This window comes from Haliotis rubra, unplaced genomic scaffold, assembly GCF_003918875.1.
Source record: "Haliotis rubra isolate DU_JTF1 unplaced genomic scaffold, ASM391887v1 Scf10, whole genome shotgun sequence".
Taxonomy (NCBI): Eukaryota; Metazoa; Mollusca; class Gastropoda; order Lepetellida; family Haliotidae; genus Haliotis; species Haliotis rubra.
The window spans coordinates 3,426,162-3,452,415 of NW_025764892.1; the positions used below are offsets into that span (position 1 = coordinate 3,426,162).

At 38.0% G+C, this 26,254-nt stretch overlaps 2 protein-coding genes across 4 annotated transcripts in view; one reads left to right on the forward strand and one right to left on the reverse strand.

Annotated features, from left to right (window-relative positions):
* Window positions 1-24,429, forward strand: LOC124262024 (protein aveugle-like). Of its 3 annotated transcripts, none has more exons than XM_046696479.1 (6): window positions 1-105; window positions 16,433-16,532; window positions 16,811-16,976; window positions 17,624-17,690; window positions 18,123-18,199; window positions 18,381-24,429. In XM_046696479.1, exons 2-6 carry the CDS (start codon window positions 16,446-16,448, stop codon window positions 18,470-18,472), a joined length of 489 nt encoding a protein of 162 aa, XP_046552435.1. In that variant the 5' UTR covers window positions 1-105; window positions 16,433-16,445; the 3' UTR covers window positions 18,473-24,429. The 3 variants fall into 3 exon arrangements, with proteins under 3 accessions (XP_046552435.1, XP_046552583.1, XP_046552514.1); XM_046696627.1 differs by lacking the exon at window positions 1-105 and adding an exon at window positions 8,840-8,863; XM_046696558.1 differs by lacking the exon at window positions 1-105 and adding an exon at window positions 13,519-13,607.
* The window catches only part of LOC124261955 (trimethylguanosine synthase-like), a 19,949-nt gene continuing 18,078 nt past the window's right edge, over window positions 24,384-26,254 (reverse strand). Inside the window, 1 exon segment of the mRNA XM_046696357.1 lies at window positions 24,384-26,077. Coding sequence (XP_046552313.1) covers window positions 25,943-26,077 — 135 coding nt within the window. The 3' untranslated portion in view covers window positions 24,384-25,942.

Genomic DNA, 26,254 nt, shown 5'->3' on the forward strand with positions numbered 1-26,254 from the left:
GAGCTCAGCGACGAGGAAGTGTAAAGCCTTGTTTGACCCTGTAACACTTTCTAACAGTGTTACGATATTGTCGTCCGCACTGCAGTCGAATGAGGCGTGAGAAAGGTATGTGTATATATGGCTATACATTCTGAAATATTTACATCGCCGTAGCCTATTTATACACAGTTGCTCCGGTTGTTTATTATGTTAAATGTCACGAATGTTCGCTGTAACACCCATGTGATTTCTCTACGCTATTGTCACTCATTGCCTGACTTGGACGATGTACACAGACAAGTACAACCTGCCGATATTTTGACTTGGATAGAGCTCAGTGCGGCGCGAAACAACATTCACTTAAGCCCTCAAGTTTTGGGTCGTCGTATCCTTGGTCTTTTGGCTGAATGTTGCAGTACAGTTTTTATAAACGAAATGAACTGACCAGAAGTTTTCTTACACAGGACGCTAAGACCCAGAGAGCATTCTCTTAGTCTCCTTTTTTTAGGTTTTGTGGAATGTTCGTATGTGTTAGGACATATGGTAATATGTCTGATGTCGGTGATGATAATTCTGTTCCGTCATTGCCTTTAGTGGGCTAGTTTTAGACCCAGGTGCTGCAGTCAGTTGTATAGATGTGGATGCTTTGTACCAGGATGTGAGGGAAGTGTGGGACTGCTGCATACTTGTAGTACCGTAGTACATGTAGTACTGTAGTACATGTAGTGATTATGACTGACTGACTGAATATGGTTTTACGCCGCTTTTAGCAATCTTCCAGCAATATCACGGCGGGGGACACCAGAAATGGGCTTCACAAATTGTACCCATGTGGGGAATCGAACCCGGGCCTTCGGCGTGACGAGCGAACGCTTTAACCACAAGGCTACCCCACCGCCCCAGTGGTTATGACAGTAGTAGTAGGTGTTGTGATAGTAGTAGTGGTGGTGGTAGCAGCAGCAGCTGTAGTAGTAGTAGTAGTAGTAGTAGTAGTAGTAGTAGTAGTAGTAGTAGTAGTAGTAGTGGTGGTGGTAGTAGTTGTTGTAGTAGTAGTTTGGTTTGTTGTTTTACGCCGCACTCAGCAATATTCCAGCCATATGGCGGCGGTCTGTAAATAATCGAGTCTGGACCAGACAATCCAGTGATCAACAGCATGAGCCTCAATCTACGGAATTGGGATACGATGACTTGTGTCAACCAAGTCAGCGGACCTGACCACCCGATCCAGACAAGCATGGGTTACTGGAGACCAATTCTAACCCGGATCTTCACGGGAGTAGAAGTAATGGTGTCAGCAGTTATAGTGATAATTATATTATTATTACTAGTGGTAGTAGCGGTATTAGTAGTAGTATTGGCAGTAGTAGTAGAAGCAGCAGAAATAGAAGTGTCGTGACAGTGCATTAAATGCTGTCTACGTGGGTTTCATAATGTGAATGAGGAACTTTCGAAGACCCGGGTTCGATTCCTGACATGGGTACAACGAGTGAAACCAAGTTTTGTCCCCAGCGTGATATTGCTGGAATATTGCTAAAAGCGGCGTAAAACTAAATTCACTCACTCACTCACTCACTCACCAGTCCGAACACAAGTGCGCGGTGACTATACCCTAGTACTATATAGCTTCTTTGATGGGCATTTTAAAAGTTGAGTTGATGAAGAATAATGACAATCATTATGGATATACAGAATAAAAGAAGTTGTATATCCATAATAATTGTCATTATTCTTCACTATATAGCCTGTTATCAGAAGCGACAAAATCGGATAGGCGGGATCGCGTGCTATCGTACCAGCTTTGGACGTTGCTCCTAATATTAACCACTTTTATTTGTCAGGTTCAAACTTGATTACGTTCAAATCTCCCTTACAACATTGGAATGTTGGATAAATTAGCAAAACAATCAGACAGAAGCACTCTTTGCAATCAACTATAATCATCTCAGATCTCGAGCTGAATACTATCAGCTCAATATTCTGATCTTGTTGTCGTGAGATATTTAGTAGTGACGTGGGAGCGAGGGTTTCTCTGTAAAAATGTTTTATTTTCAAACCGAAACCGTATATGATTTAAGCAGCGTTCGAAATACCTGCCTGCCCGACCGCCCGGACTGCCAGATTCTCAAGTTCACCTGCCCGACGGTAGGGTTAAAATTTAGACATGTATATGAAGTTAGTATTAGTTTTTTCAATATTTTACAAGTATTAATTTAATTATACTGAGTAAAATAGTATTTTTGTGAGGGCAGGTACGTTTTGGTCATTTTTTTGGAGTTTCATACCCTGATTTAAACTAAAAATCTTTTGTATCATATACACATATGTACGGACGCTAAAGTACGTATTACCTAGATATATCCTTTCTAGTATGTACGAAATGTATATTAGGCTTATTTTAGAATATGCATCTAAGGTCTGGGATAATTGCCCTAGCTATATTTGTGATAAACTTGAAATGTTACAACTTGAGGCAGCAAGAATTGTAACCGGATTGCCTAAATTCGCTTCAAGATATAATTTTTACAGGGAAACTGGTTGGTTACCATTGAAAGTTAGACGAACACAAATGAAACTCTGTACATTCTACAAAATTGTTAACATGCAAGCTCCTGATTACCTGACAGATTTACTTCCACCTTTTACTGAAACCATTTCCGGATACAACTTGCGTAACAAATCAGATTTGGCTGTTCCTAAATTTCGCACCTCAATTCTCCAAAAGTCATTTATTTATGATTCTGCAAGTTTATGGAAAGCTCTCTCCTCTACAACAAAATGTACAAATTCATTATCATCGTTTAAATCAAAGTTATCTGGAAATAATGACAAGGTTCCAAAATATTTTCTATTTGGGGAAAGAAAGACAAATATACTACACACGAAGTTAAGACATTCGTGTAGTTCATTACAAGCAGATATGTTTCGTGTTAATCTATCATAGAGTAGAGCTTGCAATTGTGGTGCTCCGGTGGAAGATGCTAACCATTTCTTCTTAAAATGTCCAAAATTTGTCAGTTGCCGTTTTGATCTGAAGAAAGACTTTGAACTATCAAAAGTTCACTTAGACATTGATACCATTCTTTACGGCAACCCTGCTCTGTCAAATACTATCAATGAAAATATCTTTAGACATGTGCATAAATACATTGTATGAAGTAAGCGCTTCAATTAGTCAATTCTATGTCTCAATATTATTATGTCCATCCATTACGTCCAATCATTATTGTTCATTATTGTTCACGTTTCTGATGGGAGCGGGCGGTAATAAGTTACATAACTTGTGCCCAAGCCATTTCAACACTGAATAAAATATACTGAAAGCCATTAAAAACGCAATTGGTATTTCTTGTCCTGAAACTTACAAAAGTTCTATTGAAGATGTTTTCCTGCGATACAGAGGATGTAGGGATAAAAGGCTGTTATTCTGGCCCATTTCGAGTTCGAGTTCGAGTCCCGGAGCATTCCTCTCACATGAACTTTGATACTTAAAACTGAACCTTTGACATTTCTCGTAAGCACAACCACATTCATGAAACACGTTGTACACATGCATTACCTGCACCCAGGCCCTGTAAAAGCACAAGGAATTGTGGAACTCAATGACTTTGAGAAAATGCCCCACTTGACACAAGACGAAAGGAATCAGGTTATCGGTTTGGTCAGCCAAGGTGCTTCAGATGTGATGATTGCCAGGCACTTTAATGTGCATCCATCCACTGTAAGTCGACTCAGACAACGTTTTCGGGCTACCGGAAGTGTTGCTGATCGTCCGCGACCTGGTGCACAACCTGTGATAACAGCTCGACAAAACCGCAATATCCGAGTTTCACACTTGCGAAATCGGTTCCAAACAGCTGATGATTAGGCAAGGAGGACAATTGGGACAAGTCAACGTCATTTCAGCGCCCAAAAGATGCAAGGACGCCTTGCTGCCTTCAACATCCGGTGTCGTCACCCGTACCGTGGTCCAACCTTATTGCATCGCCACAGACTTGCCAGACAGCGATGGGCAGCAAATGGGGCCAATCTTGGCAACAGAACATGGCCAGATGTCATTTTTTCAGATGAAACCAGGTTTAACTTATCCTTTGCAGATGGACGTCAACAGATTTATCGACGTAAAGGAGAAAGATTTGCGCCAGACTGTGTCCTTGAACATGATCGTTTTGGAGGGGGTGGTGTCATGATCAGACCACAGACCATCAGAGGCTGCAGACCATCCTGAGAAATGTGTGTCTTTCAATGCCCCAAAGACTGCGAGCATGTCTTGCAGCGCACGGTGGACACACACGATATTGACTGCAAGTGACCCCTCCTTTGTGTGATGTCGTTGTTGCGTCACTGATGTTGTTGTTGACTGGACATTTTCAGATGAAATTATTCACAGATGTTCACTTAAAACATATCTGCCAGTTAGGTTTATATATGTTGAAATTAGTGTGAGTAAAGAAAGTATGAATGTCAAATTGCATTTTTAATGGCTTTCAGTATATGTTCAAACAAACTGCAAACATATGTGTCCAAATACATTTACTTAATGTTCGACAAATTTGAAACGAACAATCCCCACCTTCTTTTGTGTGCTCATTGCAAATTCACTTGATTGTTTGCTATTGCAGGTTTATTTTATTTTTTATGGAATTAATTGCCTCGGTCTGTTCACAATAACATTTGTTCCCATGAGAAGAGGTTCTGAAAATATAGTTCGGGAAAATATAATGGTACTGCTTCTCATTTAAGTTTGTTTGGTGTTTATTCAGCAATATTCCAATGACAAACTAAGGATAATTACAAATAAATGAGATAATTATCTTAAATTACCAGGGCAGACGACGGGCTCTGAAGACAAAGGCGTCCAAATTCATAATGTCTTGCCGGATCTCGATCGAGGGTTCGAATCCCAGATTCGTCCCGGTTTTGATCTGCAGTTTGTCAGCGCCATGAACAACTTTGTGGTGGTACATATATCGGTCTTGTGCCACTATCGTCCTTGACATGACACGCCGTGACTCACAAAATACTAGTTAAACAGACCTTGAACCACACTCACTCACTCTTGAGGAGCCATCACCACTCTAGCTAGAGAGGACATTCAGGAATACAGTATCACGTTGACACATTTGATATCAGGTTACATCTACGTGTATTTACTCAATTCTTGTAACCTTCCTTTCATGGTAATGTTACATGTAATTAATTATACTTGCCAACATATCATTGTCATGTCGATATAAATAACGAAGGATCTGATCAACGTGTCTGTGTCAATTAACCGATTTTATTCTCAGATACCTCGACGACTTCTCGAGGTTAGAAATATGTGATAAACTGCCTGTACCGCCCGTCATTATTGATCCTAATATCTATGGCTTTGTTTCTGGGCCTAGTGACTATTTTTGGACAAATCTATTGATTTCTTATTTGTTTTCATCAACAACATTGCTGCGGAGAACATTATAGGTGTGATGTATCGAACCCCATAGGATTTTCAGCTCATTTTGTAGGGTTATGTTCACGAGGCTTATATGCGGATGGTCTATATTGAATACAGAAGTCGGACACTAGTCATACCTTTGTGGCTTCCGATGCTATTCTGGTCAAAAAGTTGTTGAGTCAGCATAATTTTACTTGACGAGACCAAAGGTTATCTAATCGTGGATAGGTGACCATGATAACATTATAATGATGTTAACATGTCAACAAGTAAAAGATTATGTCAGAAGAAGATATGAAGGCACGAGGGACCCAGTGGTCCTACACTCTGCGGAGTAGCCTCCCTTAGTTGTAAGAGGTTCTGCTAATCAAGCGTTCGAACCCGTGATCGTGCATATTAGCGTATTGTCGTCTTTGACACCGTGCACACTAAACCCCGTGCTGCTTAAGTCTGTGTGTGTGTTTGTTTGATGTGTGCGTGCGCGTGCGCGATATGTGCGTGAAGTGCGCGTGCGCGCGTGTGTGATAATGTTTGTGTGTATGTGTCTATTATAACATCAAACTTAAGCCTAACAGCACAGTGAGCGACATGTTGGCCAACTAATACTCAGTAACAATTTTATGGTGATCATCATTCATGTACTACCCACTCCTAGGATCCATTGTCACCGGATTCCTTTAGTAGCTATTTCCCATGCGACATGGCAACCTTCTCTGGCCACATCCTGTAACAGGACAGGTCAGTCTCTCGTGTCTCTGGTAATTGAGAATCGCTTGTCCACAATGGTCTGAGAGTGGAATTGGTCATCTTACACAGCTCTCTGTTTGTTTGACAGGATTACTGTTTATCCAACCTCGTGCAGATCAGGATTAGAACTACATTTGTAAAGGGATCGGGGGGTCAGGCTCGCTGATCTGGTTAATGCACATTATCGTATCCCAGTTGCGTTGATCGATCTCATGATCACTGGATTGTCTGGTTCAGCTGACCTGGTTAATGCACATTAACGTATCCCAGTTGCGTTGATCGATCTCATGATCACTGGATTGTCTGGTCCAGACATCGATTATTTACAAAACAACACAACATCTCATGCAAATAATAACGCCTGATATGACGAATATATACATCTGAGGTTTTATCAAGGTAGGGAAGTCACTGTAGTGGACTTACATTTAATCTGATGAAAAAACCCTAAAAGAGACAAACGTTTCAACTTTTGCTAATCCTGGGTTCAGCCAAGCGGCCATCGGACCAGCGTACCGCAAAGAGAAAACTTTGTAAACTTTGGAAGCACGGAATAATAAACTATATTGTAACAAACTGCTGTAAATTACGCGTAACATTTATATGTATATTGCATTACAAGGAGGTTTAAAGCAGACGCACAAATGCACGAATATGGTCTGGTTGGTTAAACATAATCAATAAATTAAATTAAAATGTATTCCTGGCGCCGATTTAATTTCATGCTTTATTCACCGACAAAGCATTAACATCATATGTTATATTTCCTATGAATACATGTATTTCTATTATTTATCATTCTAAAAGAGGAGACCCTTGTATTTCTATTATTTATCATTCTAAAAGAGGAGACCCCGGAAGACCCACTCTTATCGTAAGAGGCGAGTGACGGGATCGGGTGGTCCGGCTCGCTGACTTTGTTTATAGAAATCGTCGAATTTCAACTGCTCATTATATCGATCACTGGATTGTCGCGACTTTTTAGACCGCCGTCATAAAGCAGGAATATGGCTAAGTGCACCTTTTAACAAAACAACCTCCCCAAAACAGTAAATTAATAGATGAAGTTCATAAACCCCGTAAGTGAAAGTACGGCACACAATGCTCTAGAATGAACTACGGTTGTACCCAGATAGAACAAGTATATATGGATGACAACTTCTTTCATCTAGAGCACGTTTCGATACAGGTTCCTGTATCGTTTACAAGTTGTACCCAGGTCTTACTATGCATGCTACCCTTGGACACTACGGAAACATATAGAGAGTGATACAAAACAGTATAAAGTTGAACGGGAAGTTATGCGTTCGTAATGCTATGCGACATGGGTTAATACGCATCGGAAATGAACACGGGACAAGGTCACTGAGATATTTTATCGAAAAGATCCACATTACTTGTTATCAATTTGTACATTGTTGTGTTTGGTGACACGGAAGACCTGATAACTCGTAAATAGGGCGGAACAGTGAACGGAATTACAGTGAGTACTTTGAGAATATTTGTATTTTGTTATCTTGACCTGACGATTTTAATATTGTCATGGGGGTGGTCGTGAAAATAGTAACAGTTTAGTGTTATGGAAGAGTCAAAATGTCATCTTTTTATCACACCTCTCTGTGTCACAAAAGCCTATTGTCACTTAGTCAGGTAAAAAGTAGTATGCTATGTCAGGAGATAATTTTCATAAAGAATAGATTATTTTCATACATATATTTTATTCCATTACTTTCAATCGAACACGGGTCTTTGGCGTGACGAGCGAACGCTTTAACTGGGCTACCCCGCCGCCCCTAGGAGAGAGAGAAATACCATTTTCCACTTGGTAGGGGTATAAAGCTGTGTTTGTTGCCAATTAAATCGTAGTTTCGATCCAGTCACGACGGCTGGCCAGTCAACACTACGTCCACCATTTAATGTTAAAATACAGTGTGATAAACTCGACCATTTTGAATGCAAGCGGAAAATATTGATAACAATGAAAGCCTCAGACATTACTTGTTATCAGTTTTTACATTGTTGTGTTTGGTGACACGGAAGACCTGATAACTCGTAAATAAGGCGGAACAGTGAACGGAATTACAGTGAGTATTTTGAGAATATTTGTCCTTTGGCTAAGTTAAGTATTTTGTCATCTTGACCTGACGATTTTAATATTGTCATGGGGGTGGTCGTGAAAATAGTAACAGTTTAGTGTTATGGAAGAGTCAAAATGTCATCTTTTTATCACACCTCTCTGTGTCAAAAAAGCCTATTGTCACTTAGTCAGGTAAAAAGTAGTATGCTATGTCAGGAGATAATTTTCATAAAGAATAGATTATTTTCATACATATATTTTATTCCATTACTTTCAATCGAACACGGGTCTTTGGCGTGACGAGCGAACGCTTTAACTGGGCTACCCCGCCGCCCCTAGGAGAGAGAGAAATACCATTTTCCACTTGGTAGGGGTATAAAGCTGTGTTTGTTGCCAATTAAATCGTAGTTTCGATCCAGTCACGACGGCTGGCCAGTCAACACTACGTCCACCATTTAATGTTAAAATACAGTGTGATAAACTCGACCATTTTGAATGCAAGCGGAAAATATTGATAACAATGAAAGCCTCAGACATTACTTGTTATCAGTTTTTACATTGTTGTGTTTGGTGACACGGAAGACCTGATAACTCGTAAATAAGGCGGAACAGTGAACGGAATTACAGTGAGTATTTTGAGAATATTTGTCCTTTGGCTAAGTTTAGTATTTTGTCATCTTGACCTGACGATTTTAATAATGTCATGGGGGTGGTCGTGAAAATAGTAACAGTTTAGTGTTATGGAAGAGTCAAAATGTTATCTTTTTATCACACCTCTCTGTGTCACAAAAGCCTAGTGTCACTTAGGTTAAAAGTAGTATGCTATGTCAGGAGATAATTTCATACAGAATAGATTATTTTCATACATATATTTTATTCCATTACTTAATGCAAGCTAAAATAATATCTTTAGTTCTCCGGAACATGCTGACGTTGTACTGTTTGATATTGCTCAACCTATACAAGCGCTATCTAGGCTGTCGTTCGTGCTATCAGTTCTGTTCCTGGACGCGCATAAATACCGTAAATACCTGAATAAACGCGCAGTAAATATTCATTGGGAAGGCCCAATGCAGAGACCCGGTTTTTATTCAAGAAATCCAGGACTTTTCTTATTCGGAGGAAGAAATTTACATCTTAGCTTGTATTTTTCTCACGCTCTGTGTCCTATTTCTAAAATACATGCATTTATTCAGAATTCAAGGTACATGTAAAAGTGTCTACTGGTGGAAGGCGTACAGGTTTGTCTTCCATTTCACAGCCATTTTGTGAGAAGCATAAAGTATACTTCACATGTAATTCCCTAACTAGACGTCCGGAGTTCATTTTCTTTTGATTGCCCCAGTGTTTATTCAAGAACATCCGGATACGCCCATACTCCTCCATGAATCAATACCTCACAGGTTTTGTATGTACTACATATGAACGTTTCTCCATGGATCAATACTTCACAGGTTTTGTATGTAGTACATATGATCGTGTCTCCATGGATCAATGCTTCACAGATTGTGTATGTACTACACATGAACGTTTCTCCATAGATCAATGCTTCACAGGTTTTGTATGTACTACATATGATCGTTCCTCCTTGGATCAATACTTCACAGGTTTTGTATGTACTACATATGAACGTTTCTCCATGGATCAATACTTCACAGGTTTTGTATGTAGTACATATGATCGTGTCTCCATGGATCAATGCTTCACAGGTTTTGTATGTACTACACATGAACGTTTCTCCATGGATCAGTACTTCACAGGTTTTGTATGTACTACATATGATCGTTCCTCCATGGATCAATGCTTCAAAGGTTTTGTATGTACAACACATGACCGTTTCTCCATGGATCAATGCTTCACAGGTTTTGTATGTAGTACATATGATCGTGTCTCCATGGATCAATGCTTCACAGGTTTTGTATGTACTACACATGAACGTTTCTCCATGGATCAATACTTCACAGGTTTTGTGTGTAGTACATATGTTCGTGTCTCCATGGATCAGTACTTCACAGGTTTTGTATGTACTACACATGAACGTTTCTCCATGGATCAATACTTCACAGGTTTTGTATGTACTACATATGAACGTTTCTCTATGGATCAATGCTTCACAGGTTTTGCATGTACTACATATGATCGTTCCTCCATGACCAATTCTTCACAGGTTTTGTATGTACTACACATGAACGTTTCTCCATGGATCAATACTTCACAGGTTTTGTATATACTACATATGATCGTTCCTCCATGGATAATTACTTCACATGTGTGCTGAAACACACACACATGCACAAAGTACCTCAGGGCTCTGTCCTTAGACCACTTCTTTTTCCGATATACATCAATGATATTGTATGTGATGTTGACACCTCTTTGCGGATGACACCTCATTATATGTTATCATAGACGATCCATCAGTTGCTGCTACCTGTCTTAACAATGATCTAGACAGAATTTCACAATGGCCCGTAAGTGGCAGTTCTCACGTAAAACTAAACCGCCTCTAAAACCGAACCAATTCATGGACGGAACAATCATAAAATAAGTCAAAAGTCATAAACATCTAGGATTAACACTCCAAAGCGATTGTACATGGAATGATCACACTAATGATGTAATACGTAAAGTTCGCCCTATGATCAGTTGTCTGAGGTGTTTCAAATACCGCTTATCACGTAAAACGTTGGATATTATGTATAAGTCCTATATTTTGCCAATATTTGACTATTGTTCGCATACTGAGCAATCGCGTACATTAGAAAATTTACATCTTGATGCTCTGAGAACTATATGTGGTGCCATTTGTGGCACAAGTTATAACAAGCTTTATAATGAAACCAAATCTCAGTCCTTGCAAGATAGAAGGTATTGCCAGAAATTAACTTTTTTCTATAAGATGTACAACAACCAATTACCAAAATATCTTTGTGACCTGATCCCAAACTCCGTCTCCGGAACTACAAACTACAGCTTGAGGAATAACTCTGAAATACAAGGAATTTACAGTCGCACTGCCTCTTATGCTAAATCCTTTTTACCTGCCGCAATAAATTTATGGAGTGCCCTACCAAATTCCAAAGCGTCATGTAGTCTCACAGAATTTAAAAACCTAATTACAAAAACTGAAAATAAGATTTACTTTGACCTTAATTATGGCACTCGTTTTGCCAAATCGTTCACTGCCGCCTCAGGCTCGGATGTAGCGACCTAAACGCCGATAAGTATAACAGACATTTAATAGACAGCCCATGTTGTTCTTGTGGACATCAGAGTGAGAACGCCCTACACTATTTCCTCACTTGCCGTAACTATAGGGCCTACTCGGATAAGACTTAATATGTATTTTTACACTACCGGTTATAACCTGGATACCATTCTTAAAGGTCACATGCAACCAAAAAATCAAACATAATTAAAACACAATTATCACTGATTCATGACATATAATATACATTGCTGGTTATGAAAAAACATATAAACAAAATTATAAGCGTACAATCGCAAATCAAAAGTGCAATATTGTGTACTTGGGTTTACTTCCAAAGAAACGAAGCAGCCGGGATTCCGAACCCAGTCAGAGCGGGTGGTTGTGCACTCAAGTGTAACGGCTGGTTCATTTGCAGATGCCCCCACGGCTCATTGTGTGTGTATATATAGAGATGTTGGGTTTTGTAAATACATGCTCATTTTTTGTGTATAACATTTTGCAATCAACAGACATCATAACATGTCATGTGTTCAAGTATCACACCTGCCTGTCTGTGTAATTACATAATGTGACAGAGACCGAACTCGGGCCATAAATAAATGCGTTTTGTTTATGGTGTATAGCCTGATTGGTGTTAAGTTCAAATTGCATGTGGTCAGTGATCGCAGTTGTGTATTGAATATTGTCATTAGCAGACAGGCAGGCAGACACACAGGTGTCAATAAAACAACACATTGAGTTTTGTCTGTGACAACGACATATCTATCTCACATTTAGAAATTCTGTCAACGCTAAATAATGACATTGCTTTTAAGTATCGAACTGAGAAAGTGACTCGGTAAGAAGAACGTGTGGTGAAACAGACAAAATGAAATTATATGAACAGTTTATTTACTGTCATAACATAAAAAGCTCGCGCCAGTGAGATATCAACAAAACATTAGGAAAATAGCTCACACCAAAGCCTTCCCCGAGTATTCACCCGACAACCCGCTTCCAAGTTGCGCGAACCTATGTCACTGCGCACGTGCTATGAACGCATCCCAGCTGTTGAAACCAGTTTTCCCCCGAAAAGTCGGGTGAAAATTAGCGAATCGTTTGAACTCCGGTTTCAAGCCACTTTTAGCAATATTCCAGCAATATCATGTGTCAAATCCTCCATTTCATGTTGAAAAATAACGCGATGAAAAAACATCGCGTTATTTTTCAACTTCATAAGTAGAATTTACATTTTTGATGATTTGTTTCGGTAAGTCCATACCGAAAGGTATCAGAATCTGCAAAGTTGTGTTTTACGTTGCATGTGACCTTTAAGGGAAACAAAGAACTTACTCCCTGTGTAAACCAGAAAATAGTTACGATTATATAACCAAGACACAACGCTTCAATTTTTCTCAGGCAAATAGTTAAATTTACTCACAACAACCTTCTCATGATTGACTTATATTTCTACAATGGCTTGTGAGACACACACAACTGTAACTCTCTAACTTATGACTACTTAGAGAATAGTTGTATTTAATGTAATCTGTATATATTTATATATATTTAAAAATATTATTTATTTATGCAATGGTCAGTATCGATGACGTCAAATCCTCCATTTCATGTTGTATTAAACGTTGCATGGTAGCGGTGTTAATATAAGCAGTAATGCTTGTTCACCAATCCCAATTCATCTTCATGAATAAAAATATGTTTAAATCAAACGAAGTGTGCTCTGTGTTTTTAAATAAGTAAGTTTCACACCATTCTGTTATTAACAGTGTTAACAAACCTGAACGTTTACTTCAGGCAAATGCATGCTTTTGTCGAACCGAGGTGATTCATTTGAGGTCTTTAAAAAATAATGTATATATATATAAGCAATACATAAAAGAGTAATGATATACACGGGATAATGAATATATTCTTGTTTCATTTAGTTAAGCTGAGAAAATCCCACTCGTTCTGTTTAACTTAAAGCGGGTCGAACACGAACGTGTTGGCTATGAATAAAATGCATGTAAGCTAGACAGAAAGTATAATGAAGCAATATTAGAGTTACTCCCCTTCACGCACCTGTTACCACTTGAGGGCGTTGGTAGCAATGGCTACCTTGGGATGAGTTAACGGAAACCAGTCAGGTTGACGATTCGGATGATTTAAAGGTTTCATGGGTAAATATAGCTATGAAGCATAAATCCATTGCAACAAATTGTCAAGAGAGTAATGTGCCACTTTTCCTTGTTTACTAAGCAGTTGCATTAGCGGAATGGTCTCAAATGCCAGTAGAATGGTTTAGAATTTTCCTGACGATCATTTGCCAGGAACTACACTCGGAATAACTCGGGGTACTTCGTGCATCAGCTGTTAGATATGTTTACGATATGGCGATAAGCTTTTCATGAGAGCGAGACACGGTGAGGGTTTATGTTTGTGTTTTTAATATAAATATAACATTTCATGTTCGTTTATAAATTATATTTATAACACAGAGCCTGCTGGACATGTTGTTATTAATACACGACATGAAATTCCGATCACAGGGGCTTGTATTGCTGAAAATAATACGTCCTAGGTCCAACACTCGTTCACTGATAGCCATCAACATATAAAGAAGTCCTTCTTAATATGTTGATGGCTGATAGATGGTTATCAGTGAACGAATGTTGGACCTAGGACGTATTATTTTTCTGTAATACAAGGCCCTGAGAGAGAGAGAGAGAGAGAGAGAGAGAGAGAGAGAGAGAGAGAGAGAGAGAGAGAGAGAGAGAGAGAGAGAGAGAGAGAGAGAGAGAGAGAGAGAGAGAGAGAGAGAGAGAGAGAGAGAGAGAGAGAGAGAGAGAGAGAGAGAGAGAGAGCAAGAGCACTCACTTAGGTCTTTGATGACTGGGTTTGTATTAAGGGGAAGGGGATGTGAGGTAAAATGTTAAATGAATACTTGGGGTGGTAAATAAACAGTCCTTTATCTAAGTGCCTGTGGCAAGGAGTTAAAGTACTGTCAGAAATGCTAGAAAAATGCTTTTTAGGCTTAATATCTTTAGAAAGGTCATAAATGTATTACTAGTATGTTGTCAATATAACAACTCACCTATAGTGTACCTAATTTTTATTTCAATTGATTTAACATTCCCATGCATTTAAAGAGCAGTTTACAGGAGAGAATTTGGTACCAAAACAACAACTTCAGATTTTTTCAGAGTTCAACAACAGAAATCTGAAATAGTCTTTACATTTATGCTAATAATACAGGTGGTGTAAAAATATAAATTAACATTTTTCTTAAACAAATAAATGTTGAATGTTTGTGTTACTTTACTTAATTATCGTTTCTTTATTGAAAAAATATTAATATAAATGTTAAGTCTTGATAAATAAGTTTCCCATCATGCATGCACATCTTTATCACAGCGTCCACTATGGCCAACTATTTGCAGACGATTGTTGCAAAGGTTTATAAGTTTTTTGTGCTTGAAAAAGACAGACGTAAACCTTTCATTAGTTTAGAAAGGGTATAGAGCTGTTGGTATGTCTTACCAACAAGTTTACAATATTGTAAACAAATCAGACAAGACAGGGACCGTCTCAAAAGCAAAACCGGGACGTAAAACCATCCTTGACAACTTTGACAAGAGAGTACTTAGACGGGCAGTCTACAAACTTTAGGAGAAGAAGAAGAATATATATATTCTAAAGAAGCTACACCAGTGACTTTGTTAAATCTTTGGCCAATGTTCACAACTAGATTAAACTGACCGAATTACATCCATATTTTTGCAATGAAATATACTGTTGACATGCAAAACATTTATTAAAACGCTGCACATTTCTACAATCAATTGATAAGATAACACAAGTGATAGGATTCTTTCCAATGTACAGTACTTCGTATGTTTATTTCACAACAAACACACATACACAAATGATCCCTCACATAACCAGTACGTATACTATACGTACACATATTCAACATTTTGAAGAAAACATCTATTGAGATGACCCCTCACCCAAGTGTGTGCTCAGGTGTCAATTTCACCTGTCGATACCGTGCATGTTGATGACGTAACACAGGCAGTTAATGTTTGTATCAAATAACGTCCCACTACCCCTTATTTTTCTAAGTTTTTGGTATTTTCATCAGTAAAAGCACATTTTAGGGGATGTCTAAAAATTTATCCCCTCGGTCTACATTAGGTAGATGTTTCTTATAGCGATATTTGTTATTTAAGTAACTGTAATACCTCTGAATTTTAAATATAAGTCAAAAAGCATTTTTCTAACATTTCCGACTACTTTAGCACACATTGTATCCACGTGGGGAATCGAACCTGGGTCTTCGGCGTGACAAGTGAACGCTTCAACCACGAGGCTACCCCACCACCCCTTTTAGTTTTAACCAAATGAATGATGGACACACCTGCAAAGCAGTAATTGATTGGGTGTTGACATACAAGAGGAAATATGTTGAAGAATGCTAAGCTTCATTTGACAATGATTCATAATTTGTGGCTAGGGGTGGTGGTGATGATTTGTATGGAGAAACATGTACAATGTGAATGACCCCCCCTAAAATTTATGTACAAAATAAGTGGAACCCCCCCCTGCATGCCTTGTACATAATCAATGACCCCCTCCCCTTCCCATAATTTCTAAGCATAATTATAAACATTTTAATGTACAAAATTGTTGAAACACCCCCCACCCCCAGTATATGTGTACAAAATTGCTGAAACCCCCCAGCTCCCAGAACAAAATGGGTGTCCCCCACTTAAAATCATCATCATCAACACCCCCTAGGCTCTTGTTAATCACAACTGACCAATTGATTGTCCTATTGATTGATATCCAGGTTGTAGGTATGTTCTGTAAAGGTCGTTTTTGACTGTCTGTCTTTTATGCTGCAAAGCCAATCTTACACACTTTTAACGTCATAATAAAGATCTGTCATTGGACTGTTTGATGTGTATTTTACTAGACATTCTAGATGCAATTATATTTTCAGATTGGTCAGCAACATGGAAACTGATGTAAAGGACGACCATATAAAACCTCCTGAGAAATCTCCAGGTGGTTCAATGGAGGTTCCTGATTCGGCTAACAAGGTAATATACCAGTTTGGTAATGTGGAATCTATTGGATTCAGGTTGGAAATTGATTATGTTAAGTTGTAAAATAGGATGGTTTGAACAGACTACAATGTGGCAGTCACAACTGACAAATGAAGTTCCACACCTATGAAATGTATAAGATATTGTTGTACAATAGTTACCACAAATACAATACTAACACAATAATTACCTGGTTCCAACAAAACCACTGTAGTTGCTGTTGCTACATGGTTCAACAAAACCACTGTAGTTGCTGTTGATTCACGTTTCAGATGAAGCTGAAGGAGTCCAATGGGACGGTGGGCAAGAAGGTGATGAAGGGGAAGGCCAAGCCCTTGTATTTCTGGTCAAGTGCTGACGTCAACAAATGGCTGCGGAAACATGGAGGGCAGTGTTTTGATCTGTATGGGGAACTGTTCAGTCAGCATGATGTGACAGGTGAGATTGGACTGGAACTGATGGCTGTGAATCTCACTAACCATTCTTCTGAAAAGACTGTACTAGTGGTTGGAGCATTTTCTCGACATGCCGTAGAAGTGTTACACTACCCCAATTACTAGTTTGCCCCCAACAGAATTTTGGCTGAAAGCCATGTAAAACCATACTCACTCACTATAGAAACATCCCTTGATAATACTTATAACAAGAAACAAAATAATCTTTGTGTTGTGTTTAGTTAACATTGTGTCTTTTATCCCAATGTGATCCTGATGGGAGTTATCGCATTAGAGTAAAATATCTCATGTAAATGAGATGGAAAATATTTCATGAAAAGACATTGGTTGCATCAATGGTAATTTGTTTTCCTGTGCAAATGTGTACATTTTAATAGGGCATTAATATGTTAGCTGTTCTATGGGCAAGGGGAGGTAATTCACACAAATTTACAGAAGGATTATTATAATTATATAATCATACTTATTTCACCTACCCAGAATCTTACGTTACAAGAAATGGTGTGGTATTTGTGACCTTTTAACTGTATTTCATTAATAGTCTACAATTTCCATGCCAGGTACTAAATTGTGGACTTGTGTGGCTGGGTACATGTGTGATCTATACCCTCTCTGTGTCTTGTCTTGCAGGGAGAACACTGATACGGATGAATGAGATAAAACTAGAAAAGATCGGTATTACGAGTAATGAACACAGGTTTGTACTTGAACTCGTGCTTAGTAACCATGGTAACCGCTTGAGAATACTCAGGCATGGAAACAGCTTGTGTTTTTTTAAAGACACTCTATAAAACATGAAAAATGATATAGTTCTTTATAATTTGATACATACTGAGGGGAAAAAAATAAGGGATCACATGAGAGCACAAGTGTTCCTTCTTTTCCCAGGTTTCTTCACAAGCTGTGCGATACAAAGCTTGTGAAGAAACCTTGGAAAAAAATAAAGGAACACTTGTGTTTTCATGTGATCCCTTATTTTTCCCCCTCAGTATATTTACATGTTCAGCATGTTTCAAAGACTGTTGGGTGAATTCTGCCAGGTATGACTGATGACATATTTATCATCTGACTGATATAAAACAATTTGCTTGTTGTGAAGAGAATGATCAATTAGATGAACATGTTTCAGGAAAGACTTGATGCAGCATATTCTCCGATTGAGGCTTAAGCATGAACTGACTGACTTGAAAAATCTGGACCAGAAAGGTTTGTTATTGAGATTGTTTCAAAGAATGAAGAATAATAAAGAAGATTTATTTTATTTTCATATTTATAGTGATTTGTGGGGGAGAAGTCTGTTTTTTGTGTTCTGATATTAGGGATGAAAATTTGTAATTTATATAATCTGTGTATGTGATCATGATCATAATAAATATTTCTTTATCAGGATCAGGGTTTGAGCTCAAGTTGCCTGAGCCTCGCTTGCAGCCTGAGAAACATGACAAATCTACAAAACTGACACCAGCAGGAATCAAGTAGAGTCTGCACTGTACGGACTCTCCATACACTTGACAAGAATGGGGCCGAGAAGAGTGAAGTTATTTCAGTCAGTGTGTTAAAATTGACATCAACCCCAGGAATTACCACTGAGTGGTTTTCAGCAAGTCAGGTTTTACTGATGCTAAATATAGTGTCAGTTGTTGCTATGGTAACCAATGATGTAAGGTCAAATGCATTGTGATGGTTACTAAAGCTGACTATGCAGAAGACTGGGCAACTGTTTCCATGGCTTGGATATGCACAAGGTGTTTCCATGGTAACCAATTCTGATTATAGTATAAAGAGAGCTTGCTGTCACCGTGGTTACTGATGCTCCAGGTTTGAAGAAAGAGGAGCTAGATATTGCAAGAGTTACTGCTACTTACTAGCTAGTGAATGGTGAAGGAATTGTGAGTTAATGCTACACTGGATTTTATTGATGCTACTATATTTTAGCTTACAAAGGGTTTGCATTGGCAACCAAAACATAAGCAAAATAATTGCTCTGGGCAGTGGTATGTAACCATGGAAACGTCTGCCTGTGCAAATCTGTGGTGCTGTGACCAGTTTGGAATCTGAATGATGAACTGTGAAGAGGAAATTCTGAGAAAATGACTCAAGGGTCAATGTCATGTTGAAATATGTTGAAAATTCACAATGTTCTTCGGATGAATTCAGTGGTCTGAACAGCAGATACTAGGATCATCAGCACTATCTCGTGAACATCTCTTTAAGCATGATCAGTAGATTTGGGAGAAATTTTGTTATTACTGACCTAAAAATATGATACTGTCAGTGAGAAACTACAAATTTAGTGAAGTAGTAAATCAACTGATACCCCCATGGGGAAACCAGGTTGACAGTATCCAAATAGTCCTTAGCTTACTTTGAGCTAGTGGATGATATAAGGTAACAAGATTTGGGGGAAAAACAACTTGTCCCTCTTGATTTTCACTAGTCTTAGTCTAAGAGACTACTGTTTGTCTAACCTTGTCCTCCTTTTGAGTCATTCCAGGTGAAAGAATTAAACAATTTTACTGAGTTTTTCTATCACGTGATACATAAGTTAATTCAATTTTACCGTAACCATGGTAACATGTAAAGTATGCAGTATTTTTGGTTTTTAAGGACATGCATAATTACTCATTTCTGTAAAGTTCAGACTCCACGGAAGACATAATCATGTAACGTTATTCTGATGATTATACAAACATTTTGTTTGGTTACCATGGTTACCTCAAAGTTTTAAAGAAATCTGTCAGTACAGATTGTAACTCATACACTGTTGTGTTATGGTATTTGCTGTTAACTAAGACAGCTTAAGCCTCAGTGACAGGATCTTCAACTTTGTAAATTATACTTTTGTTGTATGCATTTGTTGTATATAATTTTATGATCTATTTATTTGTGTTGATTAATCGATGAACTTCATGCATCATATCCCAACAGTTCTCTGTATGTGACAGTCAGGATTTGCACTGTTCAACAAGGCAAGGAAACGGTTCAACATATTGTATGATATGCTAATGAGATGGTATGTGCTAGAACATATTGGGTCAGTGTCTGTTGATGAAATACTGATGGTGCACGAAGCGACTGTGAATATTGTAGTTGGTAGGTCGGTCACTGTATCAAGCTGTGGAGTCCCTCCACAATTAACTTCCAAGTGAACTGTGCTTAACAGTGGCAAGCTTGACTGTTACACACGTCTTTCATTCTTGGAACCTGTCTCAAAAGCTTTCAGGTTTTTATTAAGTGTTTTTTTAACTGTCGATGAATTTGTCCTTGTAAACAATGGTCAGATATAGTACTAAGTTTTGGTGTTAAACAATGTTTGCTTGAAGGTACAAATGGCAACGTTTTTCATGATTTAAGCGTTAACAGAAAACCTCACACATACAAACACCTTATTCAGATTTCGAAAATGGGAAATCTTTTGAGACAGTTCCAAATAAAGTGCAATAAAATGCATATTATATTCCTTAATGTATGCACAGAATATTTCTCTCATTTAAGATGTCTAATGAATGAATGCACTGGAAAAGTCACTTTGAGTATCATGTCAACCCTTTCAACTATCATTTTAAATATCCTGAAAGTCTAACCAATCATTTGTAAGCTCATTCATAACATGGCGTAGTTTTTTTTCTTTTGTTACCAGTGTTAACATTGGTTAAGAAGAGAATGTAGTCCTGCTGTCAGTGGTAAGATTGGTTAATACATGAATATGTTCAGTTATCAGCATGATCCATGTCAACCCTAGTTGATAAGAAAATGTATTCCTGTTATCATTGCGTTAATACAGGAATATATTCTGTTATCAGCATGATCAGTGTTAACATGAGAATATGTTCATCTGTTATCAGGGTTATTCATATAGATATTCTCTGTATTAATGGTCATCAGCATGATCAGTGTTAACATGAGAATATGTTCATCTGCTATCAGTGTTAATACATGAAGATATGCTCTGTGTAAATGGTCATCCGCATGATCAGTGTTAATATTGGTTAATATGAGAATATATTGTTACCAATATAACCATAGGTAAATTATAGAATATTTCCTGTTATCAGTGTTAACACTGGTGACTGGTTAATACATAAACATATTTTCTGTTCCTTGTGTAACCATTAGTAACTACCTGGTTAATATGAGAATATATTCTGTTATCAGTGTAAAAAACTGGTTGATAAATCAACATATTCTGTTTTCAATGTTAACATTGGTTAATACATGAAGATATTTTCTGTAATCAATGCTACCACTGGTTGATACATCAACATATTCTGCTGTCAGTGTAACTATTGGTAAATTACGGAATACTTTCCCTCTTATCAGTGTTAACATTGGTCTACAAAGGAATACCTTTATTGCAATTTCTGAAGATAACATTGGTCTAAAATTCAGTCTCGACTGACCCTCGCACCACCCCTTCCGTCAGTGCCTCCATATATACAGGTATGCAATCGTCAGTGTAGTGGTGTGAAAGGATGTTATTCATGTGTCTTGTGATATTTTGTGTTAGTTTAGAGGTGAGTGGTACTGGGGTCAAATATTTTATAAAAAGGGCCTGAGCAAGTATAAACTAACCTTTAACTTGACTACAATTGAAATTTCATGATTAAGAACCTACCTAATCAAGAGGGAGACAATCATACGACTAATTTATCTCAAGAACCATGTCTTGGCTCTGATTAGTCTTCCTTTGAAGGGGCGGTGGGGTAGCTTAGTGGTCTAAGCGTTCACTCGTCACACTGAAGACCTGGTTTCGATTCCCCACGTGGGTACAATATGTGAAGCCCATATCTGGTGTCCCCTGACGTGATATTGCTGGAATATTGCGGCGTAAAAACTAAACTCACTCTTCCTTTGAAAATTTCTTTCATGAACCTGACATATACTCTTAGAGATAAACTGAAAACATTTAGTTCACGTCCAAATGGATAGATATCCATAATGAAAGTCTCATTTCACATGTTTTTCTCTCCATTTGCTTTAATTATGCAGATCCAACTATAATCTGCTTAACAATATCTCTAAAGAAAGATAGCCACTGATGTATGACAGTAAAAGTTAGCATTTTGTTCAGAATAACTGTTCTAAGAACTATGTTGGTATATAAAGTTCCACTGTATAATTCCTTGTTCATACCACACAGTTTCTGCAAACAAAAGTTTAAATGAGCCTCACTTCAATAATGATCATGTTGAAAGTAAGTCTCCACCAATGGAGAGCAGGATATACCCTTGTCCCCATGTGCAAGTTTAAATCTGACCCTGTAAAGAGTTATTATTTGGAGAGTAACTGTCCTACTAGGACTTAAGTAATCTGTTAACTTTGAACAGAAATTTGTCCCTTGTATTTAATATGCCGAGTATGGGGTACTTTTATTATCATAGGAATGCAATGTGTATCTTCATTTGAGGGGTGCATGGGGGAAAACAGTTTAGTTACTGTTGCATGGATATTGCTGAACGTTTATCATGTTTATGGCAAAGTTTGCATGCAATTTTGTGTATTATCAGTATAGCCATTTGCAGACAGTTCATGTATATTGTCAATACTGACTTGTTTTTGCCAGTACCATGTACCTAGTATATTTTGTATTCCTATCTTCATGTGACAGAATGTGACTGTTTATCTCCCTTAGTTCTTGATATTTTATTCTCTGCAGTTAATGTGAGATACATCCAGAGGTCTTGCATCATTAATGTTAGTGATAACCTATATATTTTTGTGCCAGAAGCCATTTACAGAAAACATAAAAAGGTCACATTTGTTTTATTTTTTAAATTATCTTAGGTAGAAAATACAATTTTATGAATTTGTTTTCATGTGAAAAGATACATGGGTCAATAGATTTGGTTGATCATGCAGATACAGTAAATTATGTTAAATGCATTTTTGATCTACCCATATCAAATCTTGAATAACCTTACTGGAGATAATTATTACCTTTTATTTTAGCATCACATGGAGCATTTGTAATCTGTAAATTGTGGCCTTGGTGTTTTGCGAAAAAAGCTGTCGGGATTAATGTGTGCTGTGACACTTGTCCCTGGAATTACACACACACACATATATATATATATATATATATTGGTGTCTGGAGAGAAGTATTCCAATTGGACCTTGTATTTGCCGGAACTTGAATTGTAGCCAGTGCTTCCCTGAGTATGTGGGTATGAGTGTGTCTTTTTCATTGTCACTGGTCAGTCACGAACATTTCCAAACATTTCCCACAACTTTGATGCCATTTGAATTCTCAGCTGGGTCAAGATTTCAGTTGTTTATGCAGCTTTAAGAATATGACCCTGGTTATCTCTAAGAAAGACATGACAGAGAACATATTGAAATTATTTGAACTTACGAGTTGCAGGTGAACTGCATCACAACAATACTGAAAGAAATTGTTCCCATTCTTTTATAGAGGTTCTTTGAAAGTGATCTGGAAAACTATGACCATCTTGTAATTTCTTAAAATCATCAGTCCATCCTATATTTCTTTCTGCTAGCAAACAAGGATAAGTTGAGCACCGAACCGACAATTGACTCGTATTAGTGCCACCCACTGGTGCTTGCCATTGTTAGCAAAGGGGCCTAGGTTGTCCACGATCAAGTGTAATGTGACTTGCTACACCGACGTGAGAGTCTTATGAGCAAGGTGTGTGCAGCTACGCGCAGAATCAATTTCATCTTCATGCAATGCACGTGCACTAGCCTTCATCTGCTCTACCTTTCACAAACCAAATGGGTCTGCTCATTGCCGTGCACCGCCTGCTTCTCGTAAACGCGTTCTCTGCGCCGGTCCAACTTATCCTTGTTTGCCAGTAGAGTTGGTAAGGATACAGAGCATAGTTAAACATTAACGTTTTATCAGTTGCAGTGTAATGGTAAAAGAATTCCTGAGAGCTTGTTGCCCCTCACATTACAGAACACCTATGTCATCACTATGCAGGCTATTAAAGTTTCCAGGCTACTTTCTCTCCTGTGATGTAACATGCAGGTATTGTTCTTCACCAAACCAAACTATTGTTTGACCATTTGCCAAACCATGTTAACTACAGGTGGAATGAAAGGAATTAAGGTCTATTTGAGATTAATTTCACACGCAAAACATCCAGAAATCTAATGCAAGAGAAAGGAATTAGAAGGTTGATTTGAAATTATTTTCATACGAAAGACATCTAGAAATCTAATGGAAGAAAAAGACATTTTCTGTCTAACATTTTGGGTTTCATCCTCGCCAAAGAATGAGAATATAATTTTGTTTGCTGTGCCTGAAGGCAGGTACTGAAGTTGTACCGTGAGTGCAAGGCATGGAAATGTAATGGTCAAGCACTGTACTGTTTAAAACCAGTTAAATACATGGTGCTATATGTGTATACGACATTGATAGAACAAAACATACACATAATGTACATTTAATGATAATAAAATGATTCGTACAGTTACATGTTGGTGTTATTTGACATCCAATCTCCCACCAGAGGTTCAACATTACAGTAAGCTTGGAATGTTGATCAAGTATATCTCACTGTTGACCATAAAAATTTGATAATTTTGCGATTTTTGTTTTACCAGTAAGCTTATAAAAAGTATAAATGTGATAAAAGTTATACACAATGTACATGAATTCTGTGTGAATATAAGATGAGGAAATGAAAAAAATAAGTAAAAATCTATCCCACGCAGATGAGGATGTTAGCCATCCGTTTGCAAGGAGCCCTTGAGGACATCCCCACCTTGCAATACACATGTGGTTTTGTATCACTTGAGCCACTGAATTCATGGATATGGGATTTGTCCAGGTCACTTGAAGATCTTGAGGACATGCGAGCCTCAAAAACAATTACATCTGAACCCGAGATGACACGGAATACAACTATGCACAGAGACAAGCTAGCTGCCCATACCCCCCCCAGTTTAAAGTGAAGAACCTCATTATTCTTTTGAATATGAACAGTACTGGTCATTTATCTCTGTGTTGCGCAGCCCTATTTGCGCTACTGTTTGCCTGTGATCCAATGGGGAACATTCCTGGAGTTTTGCCCCTTTGTCCGCTTGGATCGCTGCGGTAGTTACGGTCCAACAGTCCAATTACTAATACGCCCAACAGCAAACATTTTTCTAGACTTTGGTTGTTTCACTTTCAATGTATGTTCTATTTTGTGTGTCTCTTTTTATGTCCTGGATGACATTCCTGGTGAAAGGGTCTTAACATGTCCTTAACCTCTCAATGATCACAGGTACAATAAATTCTCTCCAATGATCACAGGTACAATGAATTCTCCCGAAGGACAAGTCCTCTTCATGACTTCTCAAACTATCACTTCGGCTCTCCTCCTTGGAAGTGTATCCCTTTGTAAAGAAGCGATGGTCGAACAGGGGTTCGAATCACTGTTTGGACAATAATTTTTGAAAATAAAAATCTACATTTTGGCAACCGTATATTGTTTTTATATGTTATGAGTAACTTATATTTCAAATTTGAACGAAATGAGTGAAGAAATGGATTTTTTAGAAAATTCTCCTGCTACACTTACATAAAATACATTGTGTACTTTATGTAAGTTAGCAGGAGAATTTCATTCAAATTTGAAATATAACATTTCATAACATATAAAAACAATATACGGTTGCAAAAATATAGATATTTATTTAAAAAAATCATTGTCCAAACAGTGATTCGATCCCCTGTAGTCATAAATGCCTGCTGTACTGTCTTACCCTCATTGCTGTGACTTGAGTATTTTTTTTGTCCTCTCATCCTGATCAATATACAAAGAAACCCATGCCAGTATCACCAAACACAAGCCCCACAAACTGTACCCTTCTGGAACATCTAACCTTGGTCTCCAGCATTACAATTGTACACTTCAACCACGCGGGTACTCCACCACAATGAAGACTATTACTTCAGAATAAGTTACATGTCAGAAGGAAATTGTCTTAAAGCTTCACATGTCAGTGGGTGTCTGTCATGATTTCCTCGCCATCCAGAATGAGCTCCCCATAGTAGGCAGTGATGGTCTTGAGTTTAGTGTTAAGGAGGTTTTGTTCAATCTCTACACTCCTGCCAGGACCTGCAAGTGCCGTCAGCTGGAACAAGTCAGTAAGACAGTTTAGTGCAAGTATCCTAAATTACAGTGATTACATGTACAGAAAATAACCAGACCAGGCAATCCAGTGATTGACACCTGGACCATCAATCTACGCAACTGGATAGGATGACATACCAAGTCAGTGAGCCTGACCATCTTATCCTGTTATTTGCCT